The sequence below is a fragment of the Heterocephalus glaber genome, unplaced genomic scaffold (genome assembly GCF_053883595.1).
Source record: "Heterocephalus glaber isolate CG9 unplaced genomic scaffold, H.glaber_assembly_v1.0 deba00001454, whole genome shotgun sequence".
Taxonomy (NCBI): domain Eukaryota; kingdom Metazoa; phylum Chordata; class Mammalia; order Rodentia; family Bathyergidae; genus Heterocephalus; species Heterocephalus glaber.
Genome location: NW_028258303.1, coordinates 4,084,094 through 4,107,337, shown reverse-complemented (window position 1 = coordinate 4,107,337; position 23,244 = coordinate 4,084,094). Strand labels below are relative to the sequence as shown.

The window sequence follows — 23,244 nt, the reverse complement described above, 5'->3', positions numbered from 1 at the left end:
CCCAGGTCATGCAAATGTGGATAATCCATGTACCACAACGTGAAGAGCAAGGCCTGAATAATTCTGAAAGATCTCTATAGCTAATAATCCTTCAATATACTCTCATAGGTAGTGTTTGGCTCCAACTACTCCTGAGCCTGAAATTCTAGTATTATTTTCTTCCTTGTTTTTCACATTGGCAATAATTGTCTGATTGTCTTTTGTAGGTGCTTCAAATAACCAAGGAAGCATTCACTGTGGAGAATCACGCTAGATGTCCTCTCTTGCCAAGAATGAAAAGCTACTTTGGCTGTGCAGGGATTTGCTTGTCAGATCTGGCATGAAATAAATATTCATTCACTTCTGTGTTGACCATTATACAATACACTTTGCATCTTTCAGTAGGTTTGTGAAAGTATAGGTATTTTTAAGGCCTTAAAAAATGTTAGTCTTCAAGCAAGTTAAAATTGTATTTTTGGACAGTTGTGAAAAACTAGCCAAAGAACAACACAAAAAGCAAGTGGAAACAGTAGTGACATTTTGCTCAGTTGTAACTTCTGCAAAGGGAAGGAATTCGCCAAGAAAGGGAATTTGTTTTCCTGCTGCGGAAAGACTGCCTTAATTGCACATATGTCAGGCTCATTGCTTTTGAGAGCTGAGCATACATAGACCATATTGTGGAGGCAAACTTGTCTTGAAATCTGAAAACTTCTAAGTTAGACCACAAAGGAAAAAAAGCATGCAGACGGATGAATGAATAGCAACATAACTGAATAAGGAAATTAAGTTCAAAAAACAAAAACTCTATTATATACAAGAGGTGATCAAAAAATACAGTGAATGTTTAAATTTTAAAAATTTATTACACAGAAGACATTGTCATCAAGCCCTCTCACAATAGTCCCCTTGCTTTGAACACCCTTATCCCATCTCTCTTGCCATTTTCTGAACCAGTTTTGGAAGTCCCCTTTCATGAGTGTCTTTACATGGTGTGAGCAAAACTATGGTAAATGCTGCTCATACATACTAGCCAATGAAAAGGCAGGTTCAGAAAAACGTCACAGAGTGTCCTCATTACCTTATTTAGCAGATTTGACAGCACGTGACATCTGGCTCTTCCCCAAAGTCAAAATGACCATAGAAGGTAAATGGTCTGAGTTGATTCAGGATACCAAGGCAGCCATGATAGCATGATTAAAGTCACTCATGAAAGAGTTCTCCCAGAACTGCTCCAGAAAGTGGAAAGAAGGATGGGATGAATGTGTTCAATTTCATGGGAATATTTTGAGGGGAGTTAATGACAATGTGTCTTTTACTGTAATAAATTTTTAAAAATTTAAACATTCACCATATTTTTCATACCTCTTACAACAGCACTTTCTAAGGGGACAATATAGCACAGAAGTATCCTTAGCAGGCTATCTTTTCCAAGGAAAAATCTGTGACAAATCCGTGACTCATTCTTAATTCTTAATCAGTTTTAACTGTTAATTTGCATTTTAGGATGAGTAACTCTTAGCCTTTCTTCTTATTTACCAGTGAAAAGTTTTCATGAATACAGCTACTCAGTTTGACAATCTTTAGCAAATGCAGGCTTTTTGCTCTCTACCACTGCCATTTTCTACCCATAATGAGTTTCTGTTACGTAGTGTCTGTAAGCCTATGAAGGATATGAAGAATCACTGAAAGAAATTCCACACTAAGAGAACATGTCAAAGAAACATGATAAATGTTTTGGGAGAAACAAAAGCCCTTGAAATAAAAGACTTTCCCACATTGTGATTTTGGGCATTGCCTAGGGCTTTGCCTGTTGTTGCAGCACCACTGATATAGAGGTTATATTTGAAAACAGGTGAGATCTACTGGCGTTAGGTCACTAAGAAAATGGTGTTAGGTCACTAAGAAAAGCCCATGCTGGTGAGTCTGTGGCACTTTAGCATGAGAGATTCCACTTTCTCTTGAATGACCAACTATTCTCTTCATTTAGCAAAATCAAAGTGAAACACACCACTCAAAGTCTTTAATTCTCATGGAAACCAGTACATCTCCACTTTTCTACATCTCTTCTGTTTTCACCCCTGGACAGACAACCATTTTCTCTTGTTTGGGTCATGGCAAGATTCTCTTTTAAATGGTGATTCTATTGCCATTCTCACACTTCTAAAGTCTGTTTTCCATGCAGCTGCCAGAATAGATACATGGATAGATAGACACACATAAATAAGTTAGGTCAGGACAGTTCCTCACTTAAGCTCTTCTGTGGGTTTTCACACACTTAGAGGTGACTGCATATCCCTGAATCCCTCTTCCCTCCAGTGAAAGACTCAATGTCTTCCCGGGCTCCCCTTGTTCTTTGGGTCTCAGACACATTGGCCTCCTCCATAGTCCCATAGCTTCAGCAGCTCCTTCCCGGGTGTGTCCTGCCACTCCAGCTGCCTAGAGGGTTCTGACCCAGATCCTTTCAAAATTGCCTTCTTCCTGTCAGTCAGAATTCAGCTCAAACATCATCTCTTTAGGTAGTTTTTCTTTGAACTCTAAGGAGACTCCCAACCCCCCACAACCATCTCTCATGACATTGTTTCCTTTAACTTATGGTTATCTGAAAGTTTCCTTTTTTAAAATTTGTATTCTTGTTTACTGTTTCTCTCTTCCAGGGACTTTGACTGGCTTGTATTTCTTTTTTGTTTGTTTGTTTGTTTGTTATTGGTACTGGGGATCAAACTCGGGACCTTGCGCTTGAGCAGCAGGCGCCGGAACCACCGAGCTAAATCCCCAGCCCTGACTTGTATTTCTTACAAACACAAGAGTATGTGGAACACAGTGAGTCTACAATAAATATTTTTAAAGGAAATGAATTTATAAATTTAAAACTTGCATTTTGCAATATAGTCTTGTGTGAACCACTACATATATGTAGAAATCAAGTCCCAAATCTGTAAGTCAGACAGGCTATTTTTTTTCCTGTTTTTTAAAGTTGATGCTGATATTGTTATTTTTATTTTTACCTCTGATTTACAGATTATATGGGTTTGTGGTGAACTCTGTAAGTATTTAGGGGCAGATCTGAAGAGTAAGAGTGGCCATGATGAAGCAGAGGTGGTAGAAATGTTGATTTTCAAAGATTGAGAACTGCTATGCAGGAACCCTAATCCTATCTATGAAAACTGTTTTCAAGGCTGATAATCTTATCATCAGGACTCCTGTTTGTCACTACATACATGCCAGGAGAAAATTCCAACAGATCTTACTGGGCACTGAAAGCAATCTCTCCCTTCAAATTAGCATTCAAAACTTTTCTCTTTGAATCTCTTTTGTCTACAAATAATATAAAGCCTAGCTTGGGAGACAATGCACCTGCACAGAAATTCATCCACATGAAGTTCCAATATGAGGGAAGGCAGCAAAATACAAACAGCTCTCAGGATGTAAAGTGTCCATGGCCACATTGGTAGTCAGTTAGATGGAGAGCCACCTGATGCTGCCAGCAGCTTTGTGCCTTGACAGTATCAGCTTTAAAAAATCTGTTCCCCGTTTATCACAACTAAACTTAGCACAAATAATCTGTTCTTTTGCACTTCATCCCATATTTTCCCACTTGCTAATTAGAGATGCAAATGTTGATAAATAAGATGACTGTTTTAAGTACAACTGGGTCAATAAGTTGAACATTGTGCCCTGTTCCTTCAATTAAACTCCTATGAGAAATAGCTCAATTATAATTAGGGAAGCAATTATCCTCTTGTTAAAGGTGAAACACATCACAGGTTTTAGTGAAGAATTCAGTTTTGCTCCTCTTCCCATGCCAACAAATCTTGTATCCATTGATATTCTGATCCCAGTGCTCTGCAAAAGGGATCATCTGATGAAATAAAGCATCTCTGAGTGTATTCCTGGCTCGCCATGTGATAGTAACACTTTCTAGGCATAAACTAGAATGAGCAAATAGGGATTAATTTCATAGAGCACAGCTATTATGCCACTGGAGAAACCAGTGCCTGGTCCATGGGCATATTAATTTTCTCCTTCTTCAGGGAGATGGGAGGGAGGTTTGTCTGTTGAAAGAGAGACAAGTGCCTTACCAGAAATGGAAGAAAAGAATTATATTTCTGGCTGGATCCTAGCAAAAGTGTTATAAAATTACTGAGCAATATCATGTGCAAGAATTTCTGGGATTAGTTTTTTCTTTCTTTCACCTAGCTTAAATTCAAATTTTAACCCTTGAACTAAGGTATCTTCTAGTGGCCTTTATTCCTGGTCCTAGAGGGTTGGAATCCTGCTCTTAGGATTCAGACTGGCAGACTCCCTCACTCCATAATGAGTTTGTTTAATAGGGACATATTTTCCAGGATGAAAATTACTCTTTGCCTAGAAAGTTCTATTTATTGAAGCACAGCTTCTCTATCATATCTAGTAGGACCCTCTCCTTTCCTTTGGTTAAATATACTTAGAGAACTTACTAAGTGATCTCTAATCTGCTGATGTTAAAAACACAACCTGAACAAAAACGTCTTTTTAAAAATCTCATCATACTCACCTCAGATAAGCAGAATAAACAGAAAAACTTCAACACAAATCACAGCTTTATAAAACTGTAGTATATTGGGGGGTATCCTTTAGCCAGCCACTCTAATTCACCCATCGCAGGTATTACATAGTATGAAATAGTTTTGAATGTGTTGTTAAATAACTAAGTACCCCCATACCCTGGCTGGATTCCTAGGCTACTCAGTGATTATGAAGTAAAAGGAATTACATCTGATACAACACAAGGTTTTCAGGATTCTGCTTCTGTGTTAGGCAGGAGCTTAACTACTGCTTTAGTAACTTATGCAGTTACTAAATATTTTTAATAACATTCCTGGGTACAGAGAAAGGAAGTACAGGACCAGAAGAGGAAGCAGCTATGTCTAGAACTCTGAAACTCTTGTGCTTTGTCCCTCATGTCTACACAACATGGTTTCTCTTAACCAATGACTACTGAGAGGAGTTCTTAGTCAAAACTTTCACAGATGAAGAGATGGAGTATAAGGAATCCTGGGCTGGTCTCTTCATTTTCTGAGACTTTATTATTTTCTTTTCTTGGACTTTGAAAAGATAATCTATCAACAGTGACCTCTGCCAAAATTTCCTTTTTGGGAGAAAACGCAAGGGCTGTTAAACTGTCTGGGTCCATAAAGACCAAATGACAAAAAGTAACTTGAATGACCAGAATGAAGACATAAGCATTTCATGACTTGCTGCAGAGATTCACATTACCTTTGGGACATTACACTGAGTTACAAAAACTCATCACAAACTCTTCTACTGTAAATTTGCATAATAGTAGCCTGCTGTGCATCTCAGTAGCAGTGCCTGGGGGATACAGAAAGTGTTTACTCATTTGGTACAATGAATGACAAGGTGTGTGCATGCGTGCAAAAGTGTCAAGCCAAGATTTTAACCTACATGATGCTCCATGTAACAGGTTTTGTGTATGTTTCCCTGGGCATCATGGGAGGTAAAATACACCCATACCATTTTTCTGTTATGTAAACATGTCATGTACCATACTGAAATGTGGGTGTGGCTCACAGTAGCTGCACCTGGAGAAACCAGGAACCCAATTCAGTATAATTGCACATGAAAAATCAGATTTGCAATTTTGGAGGAAGTTGAAAATGAATCATCAAATAACTCATGCATGGATGATGATGATGATGATGATGATGATGATGATGATAATTTCAACAACAGTCATGTAAGCCAAAGTTCCTGTGAGAGTGAAATGAAATAAGAATTGACTGATACAGACACAGGGAGTAAAGACCTCTTTAAAACAGCAATGTGAGTACATATTCAAGTAGTCAAAATGGTACCAAATAGAATGATCCAAGGTTAGAACTAGGCCCAAAAATATAACGAGGATCTTGGCAAGGGTGAAACCTACTGGATGGAATGCCAGCACCACCATTCAATGTTGGGAACTGTAACAGGTGATACAGTGAAAGGGTAATGGGAATTGTCAGAAACCCCTGCAGTGGTCCTGGTCTCCTGCAAGCCAGTACAATGTCTGAGAGATAGGAAAGTGGGAATTAAAAGAAACACAGACAGAGACTTGAGAGAAACTGAGTCTTGGGCTGATCTAAGCTGTTCTGGGCAGCAAAGACAAAGGACTCCCAGGACATGCAGTGTTTATTCATTACAAGTGTGGGAAGGGGGGAAACTGGGCAGGCCTTGGGACACTTGCTGATAACAAGTATCAAGCAAGCAGGACTGCAGAATGAGGGCACAAGCATATCTTTGTAGAAGAGAACAAATGGTTAATTCAAAGGGGAAGAATTTAGTTGGAGTCTATTGACCTTGACTGGGAGTGAACTCAGACTAGCTCTGCTACTTCCAATGTAACACAGTCGAATTATGGAGGGGCAAGAAGCTTGTACCACTATAGCCTGCTAATACTGGACAAAAGTGTCTGCTAAAGATGAAATGCTACAAGATGTTGTGAAATATAGAAATGATGAGATACAAGTAAAATGTTCTGTATGCACCAACAGCCATATTAAAAAATGTGTTTATTATGACATCTGATTAGCTGAACTGAAAGCATTCATAGGTCTGCTGTACTTAGCAGGGCTTTCTTATGGTAATCACTGAAATGTGAAAGACTGGTGGAGAAGCAGTGGGTGTGGTCTTGAGGTTATTATAGAATAACAATGATACTGAGGAAATTTGGTTTCCTTCACAATTCCTTGAGATTAGCTAGGCATGGTGGCACATGCCTGTAATCCCAGCACTGGGGAGGCTGAGGCAGGAGCATTGCCACCAGTTTGAGACCAGCCTGGGCTACCTAGTGAGTTCAAGGCCAGCCTGAACTATAAAGCAAGACCCTGTTTCCAAAAAAAAAAAAAAAACAACAAAAAAAACCTGCCTGAGGTTTGATGACAAGATCACCTGGCAAGAAAGAAAAAGAACTGAACTGATAATCTGGCTGCTATCCACTCATTGAGAGTTTTGTGGCTAATTGTCAAGGAATTTACATACCATCTAAGTACATGTCTATTGATAAACATCTTGCAGAATTTCATGGTCATTGTAGCATTAGGCAGTATATGCCAAAAAATCCTTCAAAGTACAGTATAAAAATATATGCCTTGGTAGATGCAAAGAAATATACTTTCAATTTAGAATTTATCCTGGAACTTAGCTACTTTCTTTATAGTAATAAACTGAATGATGCTGTGAACAAACTTGTTGCTCTCATCTCTCAAACTAATCAGAATGTGACATTTAACAATTGGTTAACCAGGTTCTGATTACTGTTACATTTGCTAACAGAGCACAAGTTGACGAGGATAGGAGATATATGCAAGAAAAAAGCAGAAATTCCCAATGAAATGTTGCAATTTCAAAGCAGAGAACTCTACAATACAATCTTTAGATTTCAGAAAGATATAACATTGGCCTAGTATATGGTAAAAAGAAAAAAAAACAAAATAAACAAAAAAATTAGTACTGCTGGTGTCAACATTGTACCATGATGGAAAAATCGACAGGGAAACTGACAAAATTGAAGCCTGAGATAGTAAATTTTTAGAACAAAACCAAAGGTGGAGTAGATGTTGTTGATGAGTTATGCAGCAACTATGATGTCACTCGAAACACAAAGCATTGGCCAATGGTTGTGCTTTACTCAACCCTAAACATGTGTGGCATAAATTGTTTGAAAGTTTACAAAGAAAATAATAAGTGCAAAATACCATCGAGAAATTTTCTTAGAGGACTAGGACTGCAACTCATAAGAGGTCCACAAGAGAGGAAGAACAAAATGTTTCTTTCCAAAATCTGTGGAGCACACTGGTGAGCTGACAGATGAATAGGCAGGTGCACAGTCATGATATCTGCATGTTCCATGCACAAGTATCACTTACACTGAGAGCACATATGTTTTGTTTTCCTGTCCTTTTTGGTAGAGCACAGTTGACATCTTTTTTGGCTTTCCTGTTGTCACAGTAGTTCTTTGTGATGTGGCACCTGCTTGTTCACCTGACAGGAATTTCTGTGGTAGACTTTTGGTTCTATTTACATTGTAGTTTACATAGGTCTTTATTTCTGATGTTATCTTTTAGATTTTGTAAGCAAGTAAATAGCTGACGTAAAAATGTTTAGGTCTATTTTAAGCACTCATAGCACATATTTAATATTTCATTGATCTTATTTTCCTGCTAAGTACATGTTGTACAATATGGTAAGAAGCTCGTGACAAAAGAGGAAGACAAGAGAGGTGACGAGAAAGGCCAGACACACAGGAAAGGAAAGCTAAGCACATGTGCTGTCAGTGTAAGTGAGATGTGTGCATGGAACGTGCAGTTGTCATGTGTGAAGACTGCCTAGGGTGTGACAACTGAAGCAAAGATTATTTTTGTTGTAGAGTTCTATTGGTATTATGATTGTAATTCATATAGGAATTTATGTTATTTTTTAGACTTTGTACACCAAAAATTTCAGTGTTGAAAATTTTGATGCTTTTTTATACTCAATAAATATTAAAAATTCAATACCTTATTTTTGATTTTTTTCCTGTTTCAGTACTCATTGTTTAATATAATAAAACTCATAACATTAAAATTAATAACTCATCAATAGAAATAGTCTAAAGAATAAATGTGGGTATTATACACCCACCACAAAGCTCTTTTAACATAAAACTGATGTCATGGACCTACAAGGAAATTTGACGGCATCATTGTAAAGGTACCTCCTTGTTTGAAAGCTCGCAATGTTATCTTCCTTTGTTGCATTTATAGACTCCAAGCAAAGCAAATGGGTGAAGGATCCAGGAGGACCTCTTGTGACTCTTTGAAGAGCAGAAGTTTCTCCTCCACATATCTGACAGTACTGAGAGGGGCCAATGTGCTCAGGGACTATTTTTTAATTCAAGAGGTCAAATTCAGTCTTCTATGAATTACTAAGTGATAGTATAATAGTACTAATAATGGCCAATGTTCCTAGATTACTTTAGATACATTCTCAATGATTTGCATAGGTCACCTCATTTAAACCTCATAACCATATTGTGCATGTATACTATTATTATCTCCCTTTAATAATTGAGAAAACTTAGATTCAAAGAATTTAGGTCTTTTGCCCAAAGCCAAAGAGTTAAAAATGATCCTGCTTAAATTTAAACTTGGTGTTCCTAAAGAAAATTATGTTAAGATTCTACTGAGCAGAGGACAGAATGCCAAAATATAGAGAAATTAAATGTTATTACCACAATAATGTCTTTGTGTTTATTTGCACCGATGTGTTACTATTCTGAGATTTGAGTTCTTGAAAAACTTACTGGTTTGGACAGGAAGGAAAAAAGTACTATTTTCTGGTACTCTGCAAACAATATCCAGTACTGTATGTGATTATTTCCTTAATAAAGTTAGACATACGCTTATAAGTCACAGAAGAAATGATTGATCTGTCACATATTCATCGAACATTTACTATCCAACTATCTCGGACTCATTTGCATTAAACACCAAATAAGGACACATTCAGCCTGGCCTGACTTAATAAAGAATGATGTAGTTATTACAAAACACAGAAGTTTTATCTGCTGGTCTCTTTTTAAGACCAATATTTTATTTTATGCTATTTTATAATTTAAAATTCCTTAAAGAAAAAAATGAAAATTAAATAATTAATGTACTTAAACTAAAATGATCATATAACCTTTTAGTCCCCAAGTTACTGCTCACCCCTTTCTTTCTATTTTATCTGCTCCTCTTGAGCTAATGGCACTTGTTATATGTCATGTTAAGGTGTTCATTAGCTTTCTGATCTTGGTGACTTTAAAGGTGTTGAAAAGAACCTACACAGGAGTTTATTAGCCTGATCTTCAGTGTGCACGTTTGATCTCTCTTCTGACTTCAAAAAAAGAAATGAAAAATTAATATGGATTAAATATAGTTCTTTGAATGTCAAATGGGTATATGATTTTTGAGCTTGCCAAGTGTTAATTGGTCTCTTCCCTGGTGATACAAATAAAATTCACAGCCAATTAGTTTTCAGTCATGAATCTTTACTCCTTGACAAAGTGAACTATTTTGTTGAGGAGACTGAAAAAAGTGAAGAACACCAGGGTCTCCTCACTCAATGTCTGCACAGGGACTGGTTACATTTAAGGAAACTTGAGCAAAAATGAGCCAGTGGATATACATATTACTCTTCATATGCTTTGGTTTGTAAGGATAGTTTTGTTTTTTTTAAATTCTTTTACTGGTACATTTTAGGTATACAACACAATTACATTTCTCATTGGGAATTGTACCTTTACATAATGCATCTTAGTTCTTATTTTTTCCCTATTCCTAGCCCTCCTTTCACCCCTCCACCCTTCCCTATTTACAAAGACTTTATTTCCATTTTTTCCATTTCTCAGCATTTTTCCTTTCCCTTCTTTCCTTTCCCCTGCCCCTCCCACTACCCCTACCCCTTTGGACCTGTTCTTCCTATTTTTCATTATCGATTATTCATTCTAATCATTGGTACATTTTAGGTATACAATATAATGACATTCATCATTGGAAATTTCCAACTTTACAAAGTCTCCCTTGGTTCTTATTTTTCACCCTTGCCCAGCCCTCCCTTCACCCCTCCATTCCTCCATATTTACAAAGATTTTGTTCCTATTTTTCCATTTTCTCACATTAATCCCATTCCCTTCTATCCTTTCCTCTAGCCCTCCCACTTCCTTCCCCTTTGCCCCTTTTCTTCCTATTTCACATTACCTATTATACATTTTAGTCCTTATTTATACTTTCAGTTTCTCACACCAGAGAAACTATTTGGTATTTATACATGTGTGTCCTATTTATTTCACTTAAGAGTATCGCCTCAATGTGCATCCACTTAGCTATAAATGTCTCTAATTTCTCATTTTTTATGGCTGAGTAGTACTCCATTTTATTAAAAAAACCACATTTTCTTTATCCAGTCTCCAGTTGATGGGTATTTGGGCTGTTTCCAAGTTTTAGCTATCACAAACTGTGCTGCTATGAACATGGTTTCACACATATCACTATGGTATGATTCTTTTAATTCTTTGGGGAAGATCCTCAGCAGTGGAATAGCAGGGTCAAATAGGACTTCCAGTCCTAGTTCTTTGAGGTATCTCCATACTGATTTCCACAGTGCTTGCACCAGTCTACACTCCCACCAGCAGTGGAGCAGGGTTCCTCTTTCTCCACAGCCCCGCCAGCATTTGTTATTGGTTGATTTCATGATAGCAGCCATTCTTTCTGGAGTGAGGTGGAATCTCAGCATTGTTTTCATTTGCATCTCTCGAATGACCAGTGATGTTGAACATTTTTTCATGTATTTATTTGCTATTTCTACTTCTTTGTCTGGGAAATGTCTGTTCATTTCAGATGACCATTTTTCGATTGGGTCTTTAGATTTGGGAGGTCTGATCTTTTTAAATTCTTCATAGATTCGAGATAGTAGACCTTTGTCTGAGGAAGAACAGGTGAAGAATTTTCCCACATTGTGGGTTGTCTCTTCACACTGCTGGTGGTTTCTCTTGCTGTGCAGAAGCTTTTTAATAAGAAGAGATCCCACTTGTTGATTGTTTGTGCTAGTTCACAGGCAACTGAGGTTTTGTTCATAAAATCTTTTCCTACACCAGTGTCTTCAAGGGTTCTACCTAACCTCTATTCCAACTGGTTCAGAGTTTCTATTTCAATATTTAGACTTTTAATCCATTTCAATTTTAGTTTAGTGCATGGCAAAAGATATAGGTCTAGTTTTAATCTTTGGCAAGTTGAAGCCCAATTATTCCAGCACCATTTATTAAAGAGGCTATCTTTCCTCCAGTGAGGGTGTTTGGCTCCTTTGTCGAAGATGAGATGGCTGAGTGTGTCTGGCGTTGTTTCTGCATCTTCTAATCTGTTCCACTGGTCCTCAAGCTTGTTTCTTTGCCAGTACCATGCTGTTTTTATCACAGTAGCTTTGTAGTACAGTTGCAGGTTGGGGATTGTGATACCCCCTGCCATGTCTCTGTTACCTAGAATTGCTTTTGCTACTCTGGGTCGCTTCTTGTTCCAAATGAATTTTTGGATTGTTTTCTCGAGGTCTATGAAATATGCTGCTGGGATCTCAATTGGAATTGCATTAAATCTATACAGCAGTTTTGGAAGTATCACCATTTTCACTATATTAATCCTTCCTACCCAGGAGCAGGGGATGTCTGTCCATTTTCTGATATCATCTTCAATCTCTCTTTTCAGAGTGCCATAGTTTTCAGAGAAGAGGTCTTTGATTTCTTTTGTTAGGTTGATTTCTAGGTATTTCAGTTTTTTGGATGCTATTGTGAAAGGAATTATTTGCCCTATTTCTCTCTCAGTGAGTCTGTCATTCATGTAGAGGAAAGCTATTGATTTTTGTGTGTTAACCTTGTAACCAGCTACTTGACTGAATTTGGTTATTAAGTCCAGAAGACTTTTGGTGGAGTTCTTGGGGTCTTCTATATATAGTATCATGTCATCTGCAAATAATGACAATTTGACTTCTTCATTTCCTATCTTTGTTCCTTTTATTTCTTTCTCTTGTCTAATTGCTGTGGCTAATGTTTCCAGAACTATATTGATCAAGAGAGGTGGACAATAGTGGACATCCTTGTCTTGTTCCTGATTTTAGTGTGAAGGATTTCAGTTTTTGACTATTTAGTATGATATTGGCTGTTGGTTTTTCATAGATGGCTTCTATCAGTTTGAGGTAGAGACCATCTATTCCAATTTTTTGTAGGGTTTTTATCATAAATGCATGTTGGATTTTGTCAAATGCTTTTTCTGCATTGATGGAGATAATCAGATGGTTTTTGTCCTTGGCTCTATTGATATAGTGTATTACATTGATTGATTTGCATATATTGAACCATCCCTCCATCCCTGGGATGAATCCCACTTGATCAGGGTGTATGATCTTCTTGATGATCTTCTGCATTCTGTTTGCCAGTATCTCATTAAGGATTTTTGCATCTATGTTCATTAGTGAGATTGGCCTATAGTTCTCCTTCTCAGTTGAGTCTTTCTCTGCTTTGGGGATCAAGGTGATGCTTGCTTACAGGAATGAATTTGGGAGTATTGCTTCCCTTTCAATTTCATTGAAGAGTTTCAACAGTAGTGGCAGCAGTTCCTCTCTAAATGCCTTGTAGAATTCAGCAGTGAAGCCATCAGGGCCCGGGCTTTTCTTAGTTGAAAAGTTTTTAATTACATTTCCAATTTCATTGGTTGATATTAGGTTGTTCAGAATTTTTAGGTCTTCTTCGCTCAACTTTGGTAATTCATATGTACCTAGGAATCTGTCCATTTCTCCTGTGTTGTCCATCTTATTGGCGTATAGGTTCTGGAAGTAGGTATTGATGATTCTCTGGATTTCTGCTGGGTCTGTTGTCATTTCACCCTTTTCATTCTTAATTGCATGGATTTGGGCCTTTTCTTTCCTTTTTCTGATAAGGTTGGCTAAGGGTTTGTCAATTTTGTTGATTCTTTCGAAGAACCAACTCTTGGCTTCATTGACTTTTTGTATCATTCTCTTAGTCTCCATTGTATTGATTTCTCCTCTGATCTTTTAATTTCCTCCCTTGTATGAGCTCTGGGGTTGTCCTGCTCTTCTTTTTCTAGAAGCTTGAGGTTCAGCATCAGATTGTTTAATTGGGCTCATTCTGTTTTCCTAATATGCGTATTCGCTGCTATGAACTTCCCTCATAAGACTGCTCTCATTGTGTCCCATAGATTCCGATATGTTGTATTGTCATTGTCATTTAATTGAAGGAACTGTCTGATTTCTTCTTTAATTTCCTCTGTGACCCATTGGTTATTCAGAAGTGTGTTGTTCAATTTCCATGTGTTTATGAAATTTTTTGAGTTTCTTTTGGCATGGATCTCCAATTTCATCACACTATGGTCTGATAATATACAGGGGATAACTTCAATTCCTTTGCACTTACTTAAACATGTTCTATGTGTGAGAGTGTGGTCTATTTTTGAGAATGACCCATGTACAGCTGAGAAGAATATGTATTCTGATTTTGTGGGGTGGAAGACTCTGTAAACATCTGTTAAGTGCATTTGTTCAAGAGTTCGATTGAGTTCTAGTATTTCATTACTTATTTTTAGTCTAGTTGATCAATCTATTTGTGACAGTGGGGTGCTGAGGTCCCCTACTAAAATTGTATTAGTGCATATAGGACTTTTCATGTCCATTAGTATTTGTTGTGTATAGTTGGGTGCACTAGTGTTTGGTGCATAGATATTTATGATTATCATCTCTTCCTCTTGGATTGTTCCCTTTACAAGGATGTAGTGTCCTTCTTTGTCTGTCTTAATCAGTGTTGGTTTGAAATCTACTTGATCTGCACAGAGCAAAGCTACTCCTGCTTTTTTTCAGGTTCCCGTTGCATGGAGTATTATTTTCCACCCTTTAACTTTCAGTTTATGAGTTTCTTTTTGAATTAAGTGTGTTTCTTGTATGCAGCATATTGTTGGATTTTGCTTCTTGACCCATTCTGCCAGTCTATTTCTTTTGATTGGTGAATTGAGACCATTAACATTGATGGTTATAACTGAAACGTATTGACTTGTCATTGCCATGACTTTTTCTTTTTGTTGGGTTCTCCCCCTTTACATTTAATTTCTTGTCATGCCAGATGGGTTCATTCTCCTTTGCTTCCTGGGGTTGTGATCCTCAATGTCTGTTCCTAGGATATTGTGTAAAATTCTTTGGAGTGCTGGTTTGGTATTCACGAAGTTCCTAAGGTGCTCTTTGTCACGACAATATCTTATTTCTCCATCAATTTTGAAAGATAGTTTTGCAGGGTACATCAATTTGGATTGGAGGCTGTTTTCTTTTAGGGCTTGGAATATGTCACTCCAAGCTCTTCTTGCTTTAATGGTTCGTGTTGAGAAGTCTGCTGTGATTCTGATTGGCTTTCCTTTGTATGTGATTTGTTTCTTTTCTCTAAATGCTTGTAGAACTTTGTTCTTCTGTTGAGTTTCTGGAATCTTAACAATTATATGCCTATGTGTAGATTTTTTTTGATCAAGGCTATTTGGAGTCCTATATGCCTCACTTACTGTATGTCAAGCTCTTTTCCCCTGCTTAGGAAGTTTTCTGCTGTTATTTCTGTGAAGAGTTTTTTTTATGTCATCTGCACTCTTTCCTGTTTCTTCATTGACTCCAATCAGTCTTATGTTATTCTTCTTTGCATCATCTAGCAGCTGCTGGATTGATTTCTCATGTTCCCTTATAATTTTGAAGCAATCTTTCTTTTCCTTGCCATTAATTGCAATCTTATCTTCTATATCTGAAATTCTGTCCTCACATTGGCTCATTCTGCTGTGTAGACTTTCAATGGAGTTTTTCATCTCCTGGAAATCTATTTGTATCTGTTTTATGGATTCCATTTGTTTCCTATGTTGGGATTCCATCATGTTCCTGAGCTCCTCTCTAGATTTATTAATCATGTCTTACACTAGGAGCACAATTTCTCCTGTTATCTGAGAAATTATTTCTGATTTCATTTTTTCCAGATCCCCTTTTGTTGCCAGTTTAGTGGGTCCAGGTGTTTGAGAATCAGAGCATTCCATCTCATTTCCCTTTGGGGTTGCTGTAGGTGATCTGGAAGTCTGGTTTTGAGACTTATTTATGTGTTTTCTCATTGTAACTGGGTGGTGGGTGTTGGCACCTGCAGGGATTACCTCCTCTGAGCTGGGAGAGGTGGGACAGGGGCTGGGAGCAGCCATAGGGATGGTGGCCCAAAAGCCCTTTCCTCTGGGCTGGGAGCAGCAGGAGGGATGGTGGCTGGAAAGCCCCTTCCTCTGGACCAGGAGCAGTGGGACAGCGGCTCAGATGCCCCTACCTCTGGGCCGGTAGCAGCGGGAGGGATGGTGGCCCGGAAGTCCCTTACTCTGGGCCAGGAGTGGCGGGACAGAAGGTGGCCCAAAAGCCCTTTCCTCTGTCCTGGGATTAGCAGGAGAGATGGTGGCTGGGAAGCCCCTTCTCCTGGACCAGGAGCAGTGGGATAGTGGCTCAGAAACCCCTACCTTTGAGCCGGGAGTGGTGGGAGGGATGGTGGCCTGGAAGCCCCTTCCTCTGAGCCAGGAGCGGCCTTTTCAGGATAGTTTAACAGAAGAGGTAAGCACTAGATTTTAGAACTACAATTAAGGAGACAGATACACTCTTGTAATCACCAAAATGAAAAATTGAAGAGAGAAGAATTTCTGCATTTTTGTTCACACTAAACTATACCATGTCTCAGTGCTGGAAGATAAAGACATGGTGTTGGATGGAATAACCACAGTCATGCACTCTTGATAAAGTGCTAGAGATGCCAATGGGATGACAATTACAAAGCCAAAAATAGCTCTCTTTTTTCAAAGCAAAAACCCTCAATTTTTAATCCTTTGAGTTTTTTTAATGGACTCATAGATATATGCATGGCTGTGACAGAAAATGGAGTCATTTTATAAGCACCTTGACAAAATTAACAATTAATTTGTTATTAATATTAATTTGGAAGGAACTATCAGATGTTTCATTTTGTTGTTGTGGGACTAAATACCTATGAAGATTTCTACCTTTGCTTCCATCTCAAGGCTGAAAAACTATTAGAAATCAAATAATGAATGCATTATTAATTATTAATCACTTTTTCACATTGTAAGTTTCAGTATTATTTTTCAAATTCATGGACAGGTTAAAAAAAATCAACTGACCCATATCTATTGGCCTCATGTATAGATCCAAACTGCAACAACTGACATATGTTTCTTTTCTCATATGCAATGCAGGTGACAAATTCCAAAGGACTCATGGAGTTTGTAGGCTAACAAGGATTGCCCACAATCTGGCAGCTATGTCGCCTATCAAGTTAAAGTTAAAGTGAGCCCGGGTCTGCAGGGCTCAGGACTAGCTAGGGCAATTATGGTGAATGCATAGAAGCATGTCTCCTAATACTCATGGAATGGGTAAACTGTTTCAGAGTTTAGGATTATTGGTTAACAAATGAAAGCTGCAGCATTAGTTTCCTTCAACAGGATGCTCAGGGTGGTGAGTGTCTCAGGAGAGCGTGCAGTCTCCTGTGAGTCATGTAGGCAGATTCCCCAGAGATGAGGATTTGGAAAGGGCACTGTATTATTTGCTGCTGATGAAAAGTCATGGTATTAATCCAATTTGTAATACTTCATTAGCAATCAAGCAGCCTTATTTGAGCAGAAAAAATGAAAAGGAAGAGTTTGATGGAAAACTTACAGGATGAATCTGACATTCATTACTACTAAAACATGTCTGAATGAATATGGTTTTTGAGTCCATATATCACAAACCAGGAAATACACAGGTGGGGCTCAGAGGCTCATAGACACTGTATACACACACACACACACACACACACACACACACATCTTACACTAACAAATTTTAGGGGGATATTATCAAGAACAATAATAAAATTGCGAGCATAGTAAGTCATACTATCTTTCTCAATAAGTGCCAAATAAAATACAACAGTATTTCTGATTTCTTTAAAGAAAATGACAAACTAAATCAAGCTGCCTGTGGCTTTGTCCGGTGGGATGTTCTAATTGACTCCCAAGTCATTTATCAGCTCCCAATCAATCTATTTTGCCAGCAGCAGGCAGTTAGGATTCCATTACCAACCATCCATCACACCATGTCCTAATTCACTGCACCATTAGCCATGGATTAGGCCTTTGTTAGAATAACTAAGTGCCAATTGCTAAATGCAAAGAATTTTTGTCACCTCAGCTACTGGGATCCCTTCAGGTGGTCGGCACTGGAGTAAAACTTCCTGTTCCAGGGACACTTCCTTTCCCAGGGGCTCCTGCTCAAAGGTCTTCCGTAGATCTGAAAGGCACGGGTGATAAAATATGTCAAGACTAAGTAACATTTACCTATGCATAGAAAGTTCACAATTTTTTCCCAGTTTAGTATTTTATGTCTTTGTATTTTTTAAGCCACATGCAATTAGTACTGACTCAAAACCTGGGTGGCTGCATTCTATGTGGTGGATATTAAGAAACTCAGAGACTTTAAGAGGAGTCTCTGGAGATCCTTATTTAACCATCAGTGAAACTCACTGGTTATACTTTGCTATTTCTTGATAATCAACTATGCTGATCACATTTTAGACAAAAGAACCCTATTTTCATGATCTGTATGCACAGAGTTGCTTATGTATATAAATCTTTTTCTCCTTTCTCACAACAGACATTATTAGAGTTGTAGAAACTCTGGAATCTTTTGATCAATAAATCAAAACCAAGCTTTTGTTGCAGGGTGGAAAAGGGAAAATTGGAGTCTTCAAAGAATGACTATAACTTCTTGATGCTTCAAACCCCAGGTAGAGGAGAGTAACTCTTGAAAAGATTTCAGAAATAACTCAATGTCTAATTTTGAGGCCATTTTTCAGTTAGAATATTAAGTAGCCATTTCCACTCAGATATACCAAGTACCTAATTATGTGCTTATACATAGTTGTTACAGCAATATGTATCAGAGTTTTAGAAACTATTATGGATAGATGCAAAAATGTTGGAAATCAATTTGTCATTTAAAACACATCAGAGGCACATTCTTCAGGACACATGGCATTATTTATGTAATTAAATAATGCCATGTAATTATTTTGTCTTTATTGCTTAGCTTTAAATTCTAAATCAGTTTTATCTAATTCCTGAAGTTAAAAATTTATTCAGAGAGTTTCAAAACAGCATTAAAGAAGCCCCTGCCCTCAATTTCTATTTTGTGTAAATACAGTTCTGTTCTTGCCGATAAAAAAATTGGAATTTTATCCAATGTATTTTAATAAAAAATAAACACCTCTGTCCTTTCATTCCAGGTCCCTGATAAAGATGTAAGAATCTGAAAGTACCACTTCAGCCCACTGAACTAACAAGTGGGAACCCAAAGACTCTCCAGGTAGATACCTAATGGGTCCCTTCCAGTAAAGTGCCACCTAGAAAATGGACTGAGGAAAAAAAAATCGCTAGACATTTGCCATTTTGTTGAATTTCTTAGCAGAAGAAAACATTATAGTTGTAAGAAAATCATGAGTCTCTGTGCATTTGATAAAAGACAAGACTCTCAAAACAGTGCCAGAATTTCTGTCAGAAAGGTGCCTTTAACTTGATTATTAAGAAATTGAGTCTTGTAGAAATGAATATTTAGAATCCACGGCATTACCATAACTTGAAAGTTATCTAAACCATGTCCTTGTTTTACATCTGAGAACTATGTTTACCAAACTATCAAAGCCTCATAGAAAAATAACTGCTGTTGCACTGGAACCTGCTGACCTTTGATTTTAAGCAACTTGTCATCTCATGTGTTCCTCTACAGACCAACTCTGCTTTTCTAACAGAAACTTGAAAAGTGTTCTTTTCTAATACAGTAGTTTCTACTTCTTTTTTGTTGATCTACATTGAGATAAAAATTTGTAAAACGCTAGTTACCAATAAAAAGAACACCAATGAATAACTTTTATGGAATAAAATGCTACCGGTGGGCAATCCATATTTGTGCAAAATGACTTTGAAGGACTCTCATCTGATGTGAACTGGGGTGAAGACAATGACTGGAATTCGTTCTGAAATTAATTACCATTCTGATTCACCCTTACTTAAATTAATCAGGATATCACAAAATGAAGTTATGGATAAGTGAAAGTGAGGCACATATGTTCTCAAATATTCATAGGAATTCCACTTAATACAAAATGTCTTCTTACGGTAGATTATTTCATTATGTACTTAGGGTGAAGACATGTAAGATCTAGAAGCAAAACTATAAGACGCTATTAGTTTGATTTATGGAAATTCTTTTCACTATGGTAAGGAATGGCAAAACCTCAAAGGCTCCCAAGCAAAGGAAGAGATCAGATGCCATCTTGCCCTGTGTGAAGGCAGTAAGGGACTCAGATTTAAACCATGAGGATGATGGGGTCCTAAACTCAGCTGGTATTGGTGGATAAGCAGATTCTAAAGCTACGTAGATCATACCTTCAGGAAGACCTAGGTATATCTTAGATACCACATTCTTAGATACCACATTGTCAATCTGTTTCCAACTTAAATGAAATATTACCAAGTTGAGCAAGAAAGGTCACAACTCCATTTTAGTACGTGTCCAGTTCAGCATATCTGTGGGATATTTGATTAGAAAAGTCCAATAGGTATAGACCATGGTTTCTAAACATTGATACTATGAGCCTGTCAGACAGGACTGTTTCCTTTGTGCTGAGGTTGCCCTTTCTACATAGCAGGATGCTTAGAAGCGTCCCTGGTCTCTACCCACTAGATGCCAGTAGAGCCCCTCCCTGACAACAAATGCCTGCCGGCATTGCCAAATGTCCCTGAGGGGATCCCCAGCCCAGCTGAGAAACACCAGTCTAGAGCTTGAAAGAGAAATCCTAGTAGCATTCATGGCTGGAGCTCTGGGACTCCATACCATCACCGGGGTAGGGAGGACTGCAGCAGAAAGAAGAGGACAATACAACCCAAGAAGAAAGTCTGCCTGTGAAAATGACATACGGCAAACAAAGAGGTAGGAAAAGGGTAAGTGTCGGAGGTGCCAGGAAGAAAGTAAAATTTTCAGACACAGGGAGGTCCACAGGCCAGGTGCAGTGTAGACTCCAAGGGGAGAAGCCTTGGTTTGGGAACTGTAGGAGTGCGTGGGAATGGGGGGTGACCATTCTGAGGACCTCCTACTCTCTTCCAAATCTTCATGGTGCTACAAGCCAGCAGCACCACTGAAGGGCAGTGGGTTTGTGTGTGGAACGCTGTGACTCATTAGAGTATGGTGTTCTTTGGGGCACACTTTTTAAATTCCTGCTGTAGGACAGGGCATCGTATGTAATCCTTGTTCCTCATCAGGGATGGTGACCACAAGAGCCAACTACTTGAAGAGCTAGATTTAAACCATCATTAAATATCATATTAAGGGCCGAGGATTTAGCTCAGTGGTACTGCCACCTGCCTCGAAAGCGCAACCTCCGGAGTTTGCTACGGATACCAAAACAAAACAACAACAAAAATAAATAAATCGTTTGGTTTTAAACTCTGTATAAATTTTATCTAATTTCTAAAGCGATCTCACATTTCACCCCCACCCCACCCCCCAGCAATACTTCTTCCTGAAAGAACTTTTAAAATCCTGCCATAAAACCTCTCTCCTGGCTTCCGGGTGTGGGATGAGCACAGAATACATCCTGGCTGTGCGCGCAGCAGCTGCTCGCTTCAGTGTGCGTCTCTGTTACTCCGCGCGCGCTGGGAGGGAGGCCACAGCTCTGCATATCCTTTATCATTTGGCAAGAAGCAGGGCAAGGCAGGCCGGATGCCTTGCAGGCAGAAGGAACACAAGGGTGATGAATGAATAAGCATGAAAAACGGACACTTGTCAGCTGGGAATTAGATGTAAAATAGAATGGTTCTGAATAATCTAGGCATTCCTGTCAGAAAAAAACCAAAAAGATGAATTTCTGCCCTTGGAAGACTTTTAGAATTCGACGTTTCTGTTTTCTTTCCAATAGTTCTAAGGCTGCTAAAATGACTAAAAGGCCTTTCATTATAACCTAGATTACTTTTGCAAAGTCAACTTGGCCTAACTCTGATTTAGTTATTGATTCTACCCATTAAAAGAAAAATCAGCTTTGTCATATGTAAGCATTCAGAGGGACATTTACTCAGGAGCGTGCATATTGGTTTACCAAATCCATACATTGAAATCCAATTAGCAGATGTTGAATCAAATCTGATATGGATTTCTATTGACCATTTACACACAAAGAGCGGCATTTTCAATATATGCATGTCTGCATACAAAAGGCTTGTTTTTCATCATAGAATTTTGATGCTTTCGATGATTTTTTGCACAATAACATTGTGGTGCAAAATTATCTGTGATGTGGAATACAAGAATACACTGATTTACGGCATTTTGCCAGCACTAACTAGTTCTGCTTTTTGACGATGGAGTTAGTAAAGAAGATGAACTGAGAGATGGGAGACTTTCTGGACTTCACTTTCCTCTTTGCAAAATGAAAATAAAGAACTAGATTTTTTTGAAGGTCTCTTTTTCTGTAAGGGCCTATGAATGAATAAGATGTTAAATATGCATTGTAGGGGAAAGAAACATCCTACGTGGAGTAAAATAATCCTTGGTTGCAATTATCCATGTCAAAGAAAAGTAATAGGATAAATTATTTTCAAAGTGTAGGAGTTGATGCATCTTAGAAGACACCACTCTATAATATTGCCCGACAGACAACTTTTCAGGAAACTTTTGGACACTTGAGTCTACATGTTTGGAAACAATTAGAAACTAGAAAGAAGGGTGGGTTCCAGAAGATTCAGTGTTAAAAATTTTAGCAACTTTCTGGTAGGAATTTAAAAGAGGGATATAATATACTCTACTGTCTTACTTTTTTCATAGCTGGGTCTCAATTCTTAACACGCACAACTTAAAGAAGGAGAGATTTATTTTGGCTTCACATTCAGCACATCCTCTGCTGGCTGGAAAGGCAGAAAGCTGGTGGAAGAGCCTGGCTGGAGGAGTGTGCTCTCCTCATGGTGACCAGGAAGCAGAGTGAGGGGAGGAGCCAGGCAGGGAGATATCCCTTCCGTGTCATGTCCCCAGTGACCTCCCTGTGATGAATTCTTTCATCATACAGCTCCCTCATCATTCATTCACCACACCAAAGCCCTGCCTGTGAGTTTATGAGATTTTTATTTTATGAAAAAATAAAACAAATTTTCATAACCAAATAATGAATAAGAGAAGAACAATTTTTTTTTTTTTTTGTACTGGGGATTGAACTCAGGACCTTGTCCTTGCAAGGCAGGTGGCAGAACCACTGAGCTAAATCCTCAGCCCAATAACAAGCTATTGTACTGTGTATCATTATCATCAAAGTAGTTACTACATAAACCAGAAAGTAACACAAGACATAAACCAAAAAGACTGTTACAAAAAGAAAAAGAGAACGCAAACTTTCTTTGCCACAAACTAAGAGAAACTATTAGTATAAAAGAAAGAAGATAGCATATATATTTTAATATTTTTAAAACAACAGAATACATATTTAAATTTCTCCCTGCTTCCTATTTATTTCTTTTCTATTTTAGTTGAGGAATCCCACACTGATTTCTATAGTGGTTGTACTAGTTTACATTCCCATCAATGATGTAGTAGAGTTCCTTTTTCTCCACATCCTTGCCA

At 38.1% G+C, this 23,244-nt stretch overlaps 1 protein-coding gene across 3 annotated transcripts in view; it reads right to left on the bottom strand.

Annotated features, from left to right (window-relative positions):
- Unc5c (unc-5 netrin receptor C) overlaps positions 1 to 23,244 on the bottom strand; it is a 385,500-nt gene that overhangs the window by 89,516 nt on the left and 272,740 nt on the right. For all 3 annotated transcript variants that reach the window (XM_004848093.4, XM_004848094.4, XM_087215813.1), the window contains exon 4: positions 17,771 to 17,874. In XM_004848093.4, the coding sequence (XP_004848150.1) occupies positions 17,771 to 17,874 (104 nt within the window). The remainder of the gene's footprint in view (positions 1 to 17,770; positions 17,875 to 23,244) is intronic.